The sequence below is a fragment of the Schistosoma haematobium genome, chromosome 4 (assembly GCF_000699445.3).
Source record: "Schistosoma haematobium chromosome 4, whole genome shotgun sequence".
Lineage (NCBI taxonomy): Eukaryota > Metazoa > Platyhelminthes > Trematoda > Strigeidida > Schistosomatidae > Schistosoma > Schistosoma haematobium.
Genome location: NC_067199.1, coordinates 28,172,144 through 28,187,762, shown reverse-complemented (window position 1 = coordinate 28,187,762; position 15,619 = coordinate 28,172,144). Strand labels below are relative to the sequence as shown.

Here is a 15,619-nt window from a genome sequence, read left to right as displayed (position 1 = left end):
GATCATTGCGTAGGCTTCTTGTCAGCTTGCGCTTAAGCTGACTCCGCTCTTCGTTATGTTCACAACCAGATGGAATGAGTTTTCGAGCATCTATCAGTGCGGTAGATGCAGCTGAGATCCAGTGTTTCTCCCTAACCTTTTGGTTTACCATACTAGCAGATACCACTGCTGTTTCCATAGCTTTTCGGATATCATTCCATGCTGCATCGGGGTGAGCATTACTTGCATGGCTGCCTAACAGTTTCCCTAGTTGTTCCTGAAATATACTCTTAGCTTGACTATCATTAGGTAGGACCCTAAGAGGTTTCCTTGCAGCGTCTTTCCTACGTCCAGTAAGACGCAATAAAATACAAGCCCGCACTAGAGCATGACCTGAATTTAAGCATGTGCTCCAGAATGAACGACAGTCTTCTATCGAGCCCCTCCATCGGTGGCTGATAGCGATGTGATCTATTTGGGTCCAACATTGGGACGAATTAGGGGGTCTCCATGTTAAAAGATGTTTTTCCTTATGCTTAAAGTTAGTATTTGCAAGGAACAGGCGGTTATCTGAGCATAGCTGCAACAGACGGTCGCCATTATCTGTTCTTTGAGCCACGATGCTATAAGATCCACCCAGGTGTCTTTCCCTATCGCTTAGTTTACCTACTTGAGCATTAAAGTCACCGGCCACTATTACTACATCAGAGCGCTTAGCTTTTCGGAGAAGGTCGGAAAGCTTTCTGTATAACTCATCTCCTACATCATCTGAGCTGCAGTCAGTGGGAGAATAGGCAGAGACGACGAATAGGCAACGACGAGTGTCCCTATCTTTCCGAGTCCTTACTGTTCCGTTCAGTCGGACAGCGCATAAACGACTGTCTACTGGGATCCACTCTAAGAGAGCTAGTCCTGCCCTAGGACTCAATGCTAGACCTACGCCGGCGAGGCCACGGGAAGCAGAATCAGGGCTTCCAGATACACGAAGCGTAAATCGAGTCGGTTCTTTATTTTGGCATGGTGAGGTCAAATGAATAACGCTACTCGGATCGTGTGTGCGCGTCTCGGAGACGCAGCACACATGGATGGCGCGAGATTCTAAAGTCCTAGTTAAGGAATCCTGCTGTCCTATTTGGCACAGTGTTCGGACATTAAAAGCTCCTACGTGTAGTTTAGAGCGTGGTTTCAGGAGACCAGGAATAGCGTTCCGCGTACTCGAATCGTTTGCCCTAGCGGTGCGAGGTGGCAAAGAGACGTGAGGAGGGTTAGTCATGGAGATAAGAGAGGTATTAGGAGGTGTAGGAAGGATTTGAATGTGACCAACTTGGTCTCGTGTGTTGTTACGGGTATGAGGGCTGATATCACTTCCCGGCTGCCCACACCGTAGAAGGGTATTTCTTGGGGAACCTGAAAAGGAAATTGGATTAGTGTTGGTCTTAACGACCTGGGAGCGTGACCGCAGAGCCCAGGGACAACTGCTTGAGGCCGGTCGCGCACGGCCTTTTTGTGGAAGGTTTTTAATGTGTTAGCTCCGTTCTTCAAAGGGCCTTACCGCCGGAGACGGAAATCCGTGAGGTAAGGTGAGGTGTGACAGTTTTAGGGTCGACCTTTTCTAACCACACCCCTCCTTGTGGGAAGGCAGCATCGCTGTCATGCTGGTTGTCCGAGGGAAACACCTTACTGCTGTTATGTCCCTCTACAGTCAGCGGTACGACTTCGCCCTCAGACCTTGAGTTGCTGCTTTCAGTCTTACCGTTCTCCAATCGACCTGCCTGGCATGGTAGAACCTACAGGAACATACGTTCCAGCCAATATAGCTCGGTTGGGTCAACACGATAGGCAAGCCCGACCACCGCGTCAAGGTAGTAGCTTCGGTCGGGTTAGTTTGATAATGAAAGATATATCCGATCTACATTTTTATCTGAACAAGATTTCGAAGGTATCCGTTTACTGTGAGTTATTAGATTAGTTATGAAATTTCTTTGAAACCGAATTCCTTGAAAAAGCTTGGACCAGATTGCCAGACGAAACGTTAGGTTTACTTCAGATTCTTTCGCTGAGATTTTACAAATGCATTCTTCCTCGAATTTTGATCTGTTTTATTATAAATCTATAATGGTTGTGAACAGGGAAACGAGAAGCTCTGACAAACTATGGAAGCTATCTTTCGGGACGTTATTTCATTTTATGCAAAGTTTGTAAAACACTAGCATTTATTTTTGTCCCTAATCTATTCTACAAAACATAAGCTTTCGTTCGATGTATGATTCATTGCTATACCCTTTTCTATTCCGAAGCTATTGTAATTTAAACATAATATTTTGCACCCTATTTTCTACTCTAATTCCCAGCTTTGGACATAATTGTATTTTTCCTAATTATTGTACGTTGTGGTCGGGTTAGTCACCTATTTATTCATGTACCTTTTTACACTAATCTGAAATCAGATGAAATCAGTATATCAGGGCATCATCAGGAATAGATCGAGTAATGTTCCAGTTGTCTTGTATTCTCTCATTCGCGTGCTTGTCAGCCAATCAGGTGATAGAATAGTTTTCTTCTCTCTACCCCATTTCGAACCTCAAGGTTAGGTCGGTCAGCCTATCGCGCCAAGGTCTTAATCTGGATTAAATAAGTAGCCAAGCGCTAAAAGTGGGTAGACAGTCCAAAGACATAACAATAATCAAATGATTTTTTTCAAATAAAACTTGTTGAAATTTATTGTGCTTAAAATAATTAAGATCTAAAGCGGACTACAGAAGAATGACATTTTTCTTCAAAAGTGAGAGTATAGAATGCATATATATTCTGTAGGATTATTTGCATCTAAAACAAATGTAAAACGAAGTTGTCAAAATCAGGTGACTGACATGATTTTGAACAGTACCATTAATTTATAGCTAACTACCTACTAATACATCTCTTACCTGTCCAGCAGTGTATGGATTATTAATCTTTACTATCAAGCTTTAAAGTTGATTAAGTAATGGTCAGATGATCAACTTATTTTACCTAAATTATATTTTGATATATTTTAGCCTGAAATGTTACCCGACTTAATGATTTTCATATTCAGACATATGCATTTTTTTTACTCTTTTAAGTATTGTAACATAAATCTATTCAACTATATCGAGTTTGATCAAGTCATAAACTTTAGTATAAATTACTTTTTTATGAGTAGTATATTGGATAATAAAAATTTAATTAATATATCGTATAACCGGCGACATTCATCAAGTTTAAACTGCATTTTCAGTTAGTTGGTATCTAACCTTAATTCTAAGGTTATTAATTTTATAATAGCTTGAAAATTTTGCAACTTGATAAATGCTTAAAGAATATCGTGTACTAGCTAGGAAAACCAAGTAAGTACAAGTTTCTTCTTCAATATTCTTATATAAATAATTATCAATACACTCAGTGAGGTTACATTTTCGATCTGATGTCAAACAACTTTGAGATTATAAATATAGGAAATTTTATAAAAGGAAATTTCACTGTTAATTAATTTTAAAGGAGCTCTTTATGAATTAACAAAAGAAACTTTCTGGCCACTAAATGGATTATTTAGACGTACCAGATGATTGGTCTTTATGTTTTATTAATGTAATTTACTGACTGATATCGTTTAATTTATACACAATGAACCCTTATTTTTGAAATGTAATGTAGGTTAACAAATTTGATTTGAAATAAATTTACAGTTACTGTATTATGCTAACGCTTCCAAAATTCTCCAATAAGCAGACTATAATTTCATTCCATGTTAAGTAACCCCCTTGACACAGTGTTTGATTTCTGACATTGAAAATTTAGACTGGTTGAATATATCAAAGTATTGGACGAAGGCATGAAGGCGAAAACCAGTTTATTATTTAGACGAAATTACACAGTGACTATGCAGAATATGAAAATCATACAATTAATACATCATTTGCATATCTTTCCTGAGTTGTTCTTTAACTACTCCATCATCCGTTAAATCTTGTCGTTATTCTGGTTGCTTTCTGTTTTCCTTCCTCTTTTATTTATTTCTATCTTTTGTTTGGTTAGCATTCCACCTCCGATTCCTGCCACATACTACTTATGCCTGTACCCATGAGTAGCATACACCACATCAGTACTTTGATGGAGTTCCACTAGAATGCCAACCTCTAGATAGATGATTTCAAATAAGAGGAATTTCATTACAACTTCAGTCAATGCGTTTTTTGGTGATAAGTATCAATCAGTTTCATAAACGAGTACAGACTTTGATTATCTTGTAGAAGTTAACTTGGGAAATATTTACCCTTTAACCGCCAAAGGGATGTTTTATTTTTACTTGATACCTACAATAAATCAGATCCACTGTTTCGTAATATTTTGCCTATCTTTTTTAAAGGTACTTTCTTTTAGCTCCTTTGGAGAAAAAGATTGATCAGACTGGAAAGGATGCACAATTTTTTAAACAACTAAATCCATATATCGAAAAAATATGGCAATCATCTCAGTCAACCAAACAAACTAGCTTACTAGAAGAAAGTCTGGTAGAACTAGATAATGACCCTTCACATGAACAGCAGCCTGGGTGTGATAACGCTTTATGGAGTAGGTTATGTGCAGCAAGACGCTGGAAGATTAATAAAGAGTTGGAAATTAAATTTGCCACTCAGAAGCTAGATGACATTACAAATTTTATTCGTGTAAGCTTGAGTTTCTGCGTAATCCAGTGCTCTACGGTGTTTTATGTACTAATGAATATGAATATCACTTCCATATGATCCATTTGTAAATTAGCTGGTCAATCTGTTTGCTAATTTTAGCAAGCTTCCTTAACTTTCAATTTGTCCTTCTGTTAGAAATTTTATTCAGGACACAAAAGATATAAATACTTTTATAATTTGGTCAACGTATATGTATTCTGTATTTGTATGTTTCGAAATGTGTGAAAACTGTTCTACAAAATATCATTAATCAATTGAACTAGAAACCGAATTTCGCAAGTTCTTTTAGTCAAAGATATTGATTAGAGTTTCTTTGTGTTATTTGCATGAACGAAACAATAAGACGGAAATCCAACTGAGCTTTTCCGTCTTTTTGTAATCTTTTGTAATCTTTGCAAAGATTTCCTGACAACTATGATAAGACCCAAAATCAGTTTTATTTTTACAGAAATTCTTTTTCATTGTATAGTGTATCATTTTAAAGCATGATACAACTTTGTCAAGGTTTGTAATTTTTTTGCTAGTATATATGATGATCACTAGTTCGCAAATATAACATAGAATAACCTCAACATAGATTTCCCACTTGATGATCAACTATATCATGTTAATAGGATCACGTAGCTGAAATAACACTGTTCCTCTAGGTAAACACATATTTGAAGTAAACAAATGACCTAATGATGACACTGTGAAGATTAATTCGGAATGAATTCGACTGATATTCTTTGATTTGATTTAATCATTGCACTATATAAGAAGGTTCCTTGTGAGTTATGTTGAGTGAACTTAAATTTGATACAGGAAGCTGTTCAGTCGCATTTTCATCAGTTTTATGCTCATGATGAATGTCATTTTGAACGTTAGTTAATTTAAGAGAATATAACTTTGAGTAATCAACAAGTTTCAAGTAGAACTTGACTGCTACTAAACGTATTTAGTATTAATTGTCATTGTGATTCTCATTTTTCTTTAATGACTATATTTATTTAAACTATATGATACTCATATGAGAATTCATCTATTTTGATTAGCTAAGGTCAACTATTCACCAGTCCTGGTTTAAAAATGGGAATAATTAACTAATTGTTCTCGTTGCAGACTGACAACTGCCAAATGACTAATTAAAACTATATGATACTGACTAGTTGTTCATTCACAGTTTTCGGTCCAATAAAATCTTGCTTATAACGACTGTAAAGTCTTCTAGCATTGTGTGAATCAATTTATAGTTTGTTCTCCATTCACTCACTTAAGTTACTGTACTTTTGGATTTGCATTTGGATGTTCCTACCAACAAAGACTGATCAAGATTCGGTCAATAAAACCAACAACGAGATAGTTCAAACCTTCCTAATAATGATATAAATTTCATACCCGTTTACCAAGTCAGTGACTATCTAAATTCAACAGATCAGGGTGTTTGAAAGAAAGTCGTTGAGTTCAATTCCCAGTGTAAAGATCAATTACATCCGGCTTACGATTCATGTATAGAATTAAATTGACAACCGATATATTACCAGTAGACTCAATCCATCTATTCTTAAAGTCTTGTAACATAATGGTTTTATCGAAGCAACCCTCATATAACTCACGGGTACCAAAAACGATCAATTGAAAGTCAGTCAAGAATTTTAACAAAGGGATTGTTAAAACCCTTCTTAATAGTAATATAGGTACAAATCATTTAACATTAAAGGCTGTCATTTAATTGTATGCTAAATTTTGTAACGAATTAAATAGCTTGATCTTTGTATACATCAAAAGTATTATAATTAACTTAATTCAATCATCTGTCATCTGTAATTACCAGTAAGCTTTTTTTAATCACAAATTCAAATTAGCGGTTAACAAATACATTTCTTGCACAATAAATAACTTTCACATAGGTTAAAGTTTATTTTAATAAACTAATACTTTCCTATCTTTCAATCTCATATGTATTAATCTTCTGTATTTGATTTATATTTTAGAAACGTGATCGTGATTTACAATCATTACATAAATTGTTAGAAGAAAGAAAATGTCAATTAGATAGTTTAATAAAAGATTATAATCGAAATCAGACAAATTTAGAACTACAATTGTTAATAAAACAAGGATTTGTTGAAGTTAATATTAACCAATTCACATTACTCCATGATTATGACGATGCATTATTAATACAAAGAGAGCAAGTTGAAGAATTGAATAAACAGATAATTGTATTAGGAGAATCAAAAGTATCACATATGATAAGAAATAAAGAATTTAAAAAAAGATTTTATCACCTTGAGTGGTAAGTACAGATCTTTCAATTTTCGATAATTCAATTAAATGACAAAGTTTGTCAAAACAACTTCATTAGAGAAGTATACTTGGAATATTTTAATTACTTATCAACTTACTAAGATATTTATATACGAAACAGAGGTCAAACTGAACAAATTAGAATATAAGAAAAACAAAGATAATAGGAAAAAACAATATGAATCACACTAATCTGAATATTGAAATAAATCATTATTTCTAGAGTAGGTTCTGTGTAGTACAAAATGTTTTTGAACGAACAGAGCAGAGTATTTATGGGTTTACGTTAAAAAAAATTTGTGGGTTTCTTCCTTTGACCTTTACAGTTAATTCTTAGGGTATGACCATGAACACTGAAAAAGGAGTTATTAGTTGAAGTGTAATCGAAATATACGCTCGATATATCTAAATACACATATATTTTTCTTTCATACATATATAAAGACATAACATCCTGAGGGAAACGATAAACATTTAAACAACAGTAGTTTAAATTTATAATGTACACCCAACCCCTCAATTAATGAACAATTTTCTGCACCTTTCCCCTTTCTGTTCCCCAAAAATGATACATTCGACCACTAAAGTTTTAAGATGAAGACTATAGCCAATAATTTACTCAATGATTGCCAATTTAATAACAATGAGCTTTAGCAATCCCAATATCCGGAGTTTGGATTCAAGTTCCATAAAACATATCTTTCATCTATTTACAAATATTATGAGCTAGAGTTGTAGAAAATAGAACTGTGAATCTGATTTGAAACGGTTACTGTTATAGATAAGTTTTAGCGTTAATACTAATTCAACTCATAATATAACTGTTTACTTCATATTGGAATTAAAAAGTGACTAAAGATAGTGATTATATATATTACAGATATTGACATACTTATAAATACAAGGGCGATTAAAGATGAATATGTATACCATGATGTAGCGAAGATTCTAATGAAGTTAATAAGGTCATAGAAAATTTTGTTTCGTATAAATAAAGTTTAGGAAAGAAAGTTCCAGAACATTGAACTAGTGATTAGAACTCATGGAGTTAACAAACATTAGGTGATTGTGTAACGAAGCAACTGAAAACAGATTAATGCTAATGAAGTTATGAATTGAAATCAATCAAAAAATTCCATGAGTTCTAATCACTATTTCAGTGTCTTGAACTTTCCTCCCTAAACTTTATTTATTTGTCCGAAACAAACAATTTTTATGACCTTATTAACTCTATTGAAATCTCCGCTACATCATGGTATACATATTCATCTTTAATCGCCCTCGCATGTATAAGTATGTCAATATATGTATTAACGTTGATTTTAAATAACATAGGTTGTAAGCAGCTGATGAGAACCTAACGAAATTCATATTATTCTGCACCAATCTTCGTCCTTGCTCTCTTTAAGATAATAAAGAGAATTATATGTATATAATAATTATCAGATGGATTATATTTGTTGCAGTTTTGTTATAAATAATTATGGAATACTCACGAGAATTGCATTCACTAGATATTTCTTTTCACTTTTTTCGCATCTAGTATATATTTTGTTAATAATTAACTGACGATTTGGTGAGACTATAATTTATGGATGACCTTTGAGCGACGCTAAAGTAACCTTGAGAGTGTCCACCTAATAACTAAGACCAAATGAGGGTTACAAATTAGTGTGAGGAATTCGAATAATGATTTACAGTTGATGGTTAAGGTTAGGAACTAGATTTAGGGTTTTCATCATGAACTGATATAAGCTACAATGCCAAAACTCTATTTAGCCAATTGGATGGGTGAATTTCGCGCTAAAATCCGAGATTTGTTAGCTTATACCTGATTGGTTCATCCATAAACTATAGTCTCGCCGACAATTTTCCTTGAACAGTACACAGTTGAATGACTCTATAAAAAAATGTTGTATCGAATATTCTCATCATATAAATTTATTATTGAATACATTTTTACACTTTAGAGATCTAAAATTTAATAGTTGAATTCATGAATCGATTGAAGCTAAACCACCTTATAAAACCTAGAGGCACTGGTGGAATTCAACCGTGTCTGTTGTGACGCAGTAACTTACTGAAAACAATGGTAGACAGTGGCGCAATTCCATGGATTGGTTGAAGTTAGACATTAACACCGTTGGATTCCGGCTCAGTGGTCTAAAGTTTAAGCGTTCGCGCGCGAGACCGGAGGTCCTGGGTTAGTATCCCGCGAGCGGGCTCATGGATGCGCACTGCTGAGCAGTTCCATACTAAGACGAAACGACCGTTCAGTGCTTCAAGGTTTCACAAGGTGGTCTCGCTTTAATTGATTCATAAATTCAACTATTAAATTACTACAATCTTCACAAAACCCTTTTCAAATCTAAAATTCTTTGAAAATTGTTATTTAGTAATTCTAAGTTCTACACAAACGTTTGATTTAACGTTTTAATGCATATCATGAAATTTATAGCAAAGTGTTAATGCTGATTCAATGGATTTGACTGAAAATAAGTTATAATTCGAAGTAACCATTATCTTTTTATCATTTCAAACTGCTTTACAATATGTTTTTTGTAAGATTGATGGAAATACGTATATATTGTCTTTGATGAAATGGAAGGATAGAGTTTAGCTGAACTTTCTGACAATATTGAACCATTCAGTCTATTTATTTTGTATGTTATTTCCTTTAAATTAAACATTTGATATAAAACATGTAATTATCATTCTTACTGAGTTTTTATTCACTTTCATATCACTGCAATCTCATACATAATATGTGTATACGTAAAGGGAACTAAGTGAAATGTTAATGCATTATGAAGATTTACAAACCAAGTTAGGCGATATACGAAGATTTAAAATAACCAGCGAAATACGAAAAGTAAGTTAAACTGATTTACTTACATAATACAAATAATTCTGATTTTTAGTATCTTCAATCAAATGATTATGATTCTTTAATCAGTACACAAATTACAAATACTGAACGTACCATTCAAATGTTACAAGAAGTAAGAATCCTTGTTTTCTCTTGTGTATTTAATATTATCCTGGTATTTCTTACATTTTTATGGCTTATAATCAAAGATTCACAATTAAATCCAAAATTACTTTAAAGATGTTTACTGCTAGAAATTTCATATATCCACTATTATATTTATTTATAGTGGTATTTTTATCGTTGTCAACTAATGATTTGAACTATTTATAAAATAACATAAATTAAGAAATCAATGAAGCAGAAGTTAGCTATCAACCGTTAATGGTGACATAACTGAACGAATTGAAATTCTGCAGTTCTGAAGATTTGTTAAGTATTAAGCTCATATTTTTACGTCGATGCATGGAAATTAGAAATATTACTCTTTAATAATTATTATATTCCCTTTTGTCTTCATGTTCCAAGAATATGAAAAGAAAAGCTCTTTTAAAATTATTTTTAATCAATAATCATTTCAAAAAGTAACCATACAGGGAATAACTAACACGCTGTAAAGCTAAGCACAATTATCCCAGTCAGATTATATATCTCTGTGAAGCTAAATACAAATATCAGACAAAATAAAATGAACATAAGTCACTGTGACCATGAGATGATACAAATTAGTGTGTTTTTTTTTAACATTTTTACTTGTCTGTTCACCGTTAAAAAACTATCAATCTATAAATGCTTAAACTTTTAACGCATATACAGTTCATACACTTCTTATTATTGTAGCCTCACTTTTGATATTTATTTTGCTATATATTTAATGATGTGTCGATAATAAGTGTAACGTTCGTATGCTTACTTATATTCTGAAGTTCTTTCAACAAAACCATTTTCCACTTTTCATACGTTATTACCGTCTCCAAGTTTTCACTTTCGCAGATAATCATCATGGTTATGGAATATTCGCCATTAGATGTTTTAAATAAGTTAACAGAAATGACATTACCATTCTATTATTCGATAGAATGCTAAATATATTAGATATATATACATACGATTGTTTAGTCTCAGGAAACGATATTATCGAAAACAAAGTTCCTAGTTCAATTATCGTTGATTTTTTCGCAACTGAAATCCTTAAATAAAAGGTTCAAGCTTGTTAAGATTAATCATAGAGAACTACCGTTACATTTAGGAAAACGCATTCTCCTCTTGGAACTCAGATAGTTTTCTTTAAAAATTCGACTAGAAACTTCTATCGTCGTTTCACTTGGACCACAGCGGAAACCGATCATGAATTTCATACAGAAACATTACCTTACTAGGTCACCTGGTCTAGTGAATATTTTGTTTTTTATGATCGTATAAATGATCAGAAATTTGAATTCCTCAGTGACATTTACGATTCATATTATGAGTTCTGATTCTATGCAAACTTACAAACCACAGAAGCACATACCATGGTACCGCCAAAATTCTTTATATTTTGTATAATAGTTGTTTAAAGATGGCTAGTTGTATTACTGTTCAATGTTCATGAAGTAAAAATAATGATTTCATAATCAATACTATTTATTAGAATCACGAAAAAACAATGGCTCAGAAACTTGCTCGTCTTCGCCAATATGAAATACATCAAGGCGAAAAACTTAAGAAAGAGAATGAAAAGGCCAAGAAAGAAATAGAAGAAATGAATGTTGTTTTACATGAAACGAAGTTCATTCATGAACAAAATCGTAAGTTATGATAATAATTCTTTATAATATATGAAACTATGTTAAATTTGTTTCATGCAAATATAAAAGATGTATAATCAAATTAGTAATTATCTTAGAAATCGTGGGATTATAGTTACAACAAAATTTATCTTTCTAGTTTACAGTTACGAGAACAAAATAATATGGATCACAGGCTAAGAAGAATATTAGTTTTCAAGGAACATGGTAGGGGAAAAAAGAGGGATTAGAAATAGTATAGTGATTAAACTTTGGTACATATTTTGTTCTTTATAGCGAAGTCAATAAATGTGTATATTTATTTACAAATGACTGCCAGTATAACCATACTTATCATGATTCATGATTTATAAGTATTTAAATCAGGAAAGAGATCCCATGTGCTGACAAATAAAAAGTGCCATAGCTTCGTTTCTACCGTTTTCATCAATAAAATATCGTGATAAATATGAATTTGATTTATCACGACTAACTAATTGTCTAATTCTTAAGGCTATCACACATCGTATGACATTTTTAAGGGGAATATTTTGAATTTTATTTGGGGACATTATATAATGATGTTTATTTAATGAAACACAATCATTAACCCAGAAATTAAGTTTGTGCCATTTTTTCAACAATTATCACCCCCGAAAATATATCCAACTGGATATCGGCATGTATGATATTCTTAGGACTTTTGACTGCTAAATTCTAAAACAGTATTGATGATATTTACAGGTAACTGAAATAGGTTTTTTGAAAGATAAAAGTACGAGTACAAAAAATGTGTTATTTAATAATTTCATCTGGCCTAACCGAAATAGTTAGTAATGTCTGTTTGATTTACATGACTGACATACCATAAATCGATTAGAAATTTAAAAAAGTCACTTCCTCTAATAAACTTGGTTGATGTAATAAGAAGACAAAGATTATAAGAAGTATGTGCAAGACATCGAACATTCTGATTATACATCTAGTTGTCAAGATCATTTATATATGAGGAATTAAAAAGTTAACTAGACAAGTGAAAGGTAAGAGGAAATAGAGTTAGTAAGGAAAATAATACTAAAAACAATGGGAAATAATAATTCCAGGGTAAGTTTAGGATGAGAACAAACTTTTTGAACACATAAAGGGTATTTAAATTTTTATATGGTCAAATCTTTAATAAACCTTCGTATGCGCCCTTCAGTACTTTTGTAACAAACCATTACAGCTAAGATCAATCTTATGACCTGTTTCAACTATGCGTAGTAACAAATTAACTGAAACAACGAACAATTGTGACCACTGGAGAAATAACACTGTTGATATATAAGAAATTTCACCTAAATTTAAAATCAAATGTAGTGACTGTAATGTCACATATGTAGGTGAAGCATCAAGACAACTGAATGTGTGAGTGAAGGAACACAAACTATGCTTAAACTACATTCATAAATCCTCAGATGATGTAAGAAAACTCGACAACAAATCAGCGATAGCATTAGACTCAATAGAATCGGATTGTACAATTGATTTCAACGGTACAATAATCCTTCAAAAAGGTTTTAATTCTTATAAAGAAAGACTAACAGTTGAAGCTCTACACATGCGGGCAAATACAAATAGTATTAATCGTAGAGATGGGATACAATTAGTTGTTCCATGGCAACTAAGAATTAGTAAGTAAACCTGAACTCCTTATTCCATTTTATCTGTCTCTTATTATCTGAATAACAACAATGACATTCAACGGTTCTAATCAATTATTTTGTTTAGTTATCCTCATTTTATGTATGTTGTGACATTTAATTCATATCATATATAAAAATTATATTTTTCTTAAAAATTCACCGATTAAATACAATATATAGTGAATGAAATCTCTTCTCACACCACTTACGTATACACACAATCTCTTCGTAACACTTCATTTTACCCCACATGTCTCTTACACACCAAAGCAAATATCTACTTTAAACATTGTTAACATTGATTAGATGACCTATTTAGTATATAGTTAACCAGAGAACCATGTACTTATTTATATTCGATAATTTTGATGTTTGATTATAATTCCTTGAAAAAGCTTGGATCACATTGCTAGGCGAAACGTTGGATTTACTTCAAATTCATTCGCTGAGATTTTACAAATACATTCTTCCTCATTAATATAACATTGTTAATATTAAAAAATTATTTCTTTACATTTTGAGTGCATTACTTCATTCACATCTGTAAGTGTAATTACTCAATAATTTTGACAGGATCAACAATATCGTCTTCTAAGCGATAGCTCACATTTTTCACTATCACATGCTCCTTTCATGATGTTAATAGAACAATCTGTTTTTATATTCCTTAAAAAATTATTTATTAAATCAGTTCAATTCCACCTATTACCGTTTCTGTCAAGTTTTATTCGCTATATATAGGTGTTAATGATACATAACTTAAATAAATCCAGAGAACTATTGTTATTAAAAGCAGTCAAAATGTTGATCATGTTGAACAAAAGTGTTACCTATCATTACATCGATCTCTGTTCCACCAGAGTCAACAGTTATCAGTAGGCTATCATTACATATTTGGTAACAGTAACCAACTTGAGCTTTGGTTAAATTTCTTGAAATTACTTGAAATAGTAACTAGTATAAACAAAATTTCTGCTCAATCACATTTCTGATCAAAAAATTGATGGCATAAGGTATTTTGAAGAAAAAAACAAATGTCTGTAATATATATATTGTTTGATTAAAGTTTTTAGTTAATATAATTTATTCATGTGTTCATTTCATCCCCTAAAACAACTACAATTCATAACTATTTTAACTTAATGGTATTTAGCCAACAAGTTAATATCTCAAACATTAATGTCTCACATCAGCTCAGCGCCCAAATACTGTGAAACTATTCAATCAAATTTAGACAAAAGTTCTTATATTCACTTGTTGTTCTACTTGTATCTTCTTGTTGTTATTTAGGACTGCCATTAATCAGTCTCTTATTGGTATATGTGCATCCTGTAGGGTTGCCTCGATACAGTCTTAAGTCACATGCTTTTTAAGCATAGATGGATAGTGGCTAGTATTGGAATCCAGGACACGCGTTTCGTTTTATTTGAGACTCGTCAGCTGGATGTCCCTGTACCTTAGAGTTGATGTTCACTCTGGGACTCGAACCCAATATCGTTCGCTTTCAACGCCATCGCGTTATCCACTTAGCTACTGAGTCCTGATAGCCACCTGCTTGTGCAATGGGATAGAGTTTAAATTCACTTGGTGTTGTTTTACTTGTATCTTCCCATTGTTATTTAGGACTGCAATTGACCCATCTTTGTTCAAAAAGCTTTTGACTTTAAAGTTCTTATACATTTAATATTTCAAAGTTTATTGTTAATATTTACTTGATACATTCAATGTGTGAAAGTTTACTTTTTCTCCGCTAAAATACAGTATGACTTTTCATTTAATCTACAAACCATTTGTTGTTGTTTTTTACCGTTTCCTTTTTTACTTAGATATGAAAAGTGATCATCTCAATAATCCTCAACTTCGACATAAACTATTAATTCAACATCAAAATATTATTAAAAAAATTAAAGAACAAACTAAAGAATTAAAAATACTTCAAGCTGAATTAACTTATTTACGTCAACAAAAATCAAATTTAAAATTATAAGTATTTCATTATATATTACTTATATAATACAAATAGTATATAATTCTTTTTTTCTCTCTTTAAATTATTCCATTCTTTATCCGTTTCCATGTGACTCGATAATGATATTTGAAAAATGCAGTATAAGTTTTCTTTTTTTTTTTAGAAAAAACTATATATTTTACAGCCAGATACTATAAAGTTCATTGTTATAATATGATTATTTAGTACTATTTCACCGGTTTGAAAATATCAAATGATTTGTAAAATGTAATTATACTGGCTGAAATCATGAGTCAATTGAAGCTTGACCATTATGGAAAACCAAGAAGTACTGGACGGTCGTTTCGTTC

General features: G+C 32.2%; 1 protein-coding gene across 1 annotated transcript in view; it reads left to right on the top strand.

Annotated features, from left to right (window-relative positions):
• Nucleotides 1-15,287, top strand: part of WDR96 (Cilia- and flagella-associated protein 43) — a gene marked incomplete at both ends in the record, with an annotated part of 54,381 nt that extends 39,094 nt beyond the window's left edge. Inside the window, 6 exons of the mRNA XM_051219345.1 lie at nucleotides 4,367-4,667; nucleotides 6,662-6,966; nucleotides 9,759-9,849; nucleotides 9,899-9,979; nucleotides 11,480-11,636; nucleotides 15,127-15,287. Coding sequence (XP_051066687.1) covers nucleotides 4,367-4,667; nucleotides 6,662-6,966; nucleotides 9,759-9,849; nucleotides 9,899-9,979; nucleotides 11,480-11,636; nucleotides 15,127-15,287 — 1,096 coding nt within the window. The remainder of the gene's footprint in view (nucleotides 1-4,366; nucleotides 4,668-6,661; nucleotides 6,967-9,758; nucleotides 9,850-9,898; nucleotides 9,980-11,479; nucleotides 11,637-15,126) is intronic.
• Between the last annotated feature and the right edge of the window lie 332 nt (nucleotides 15,288-15,619).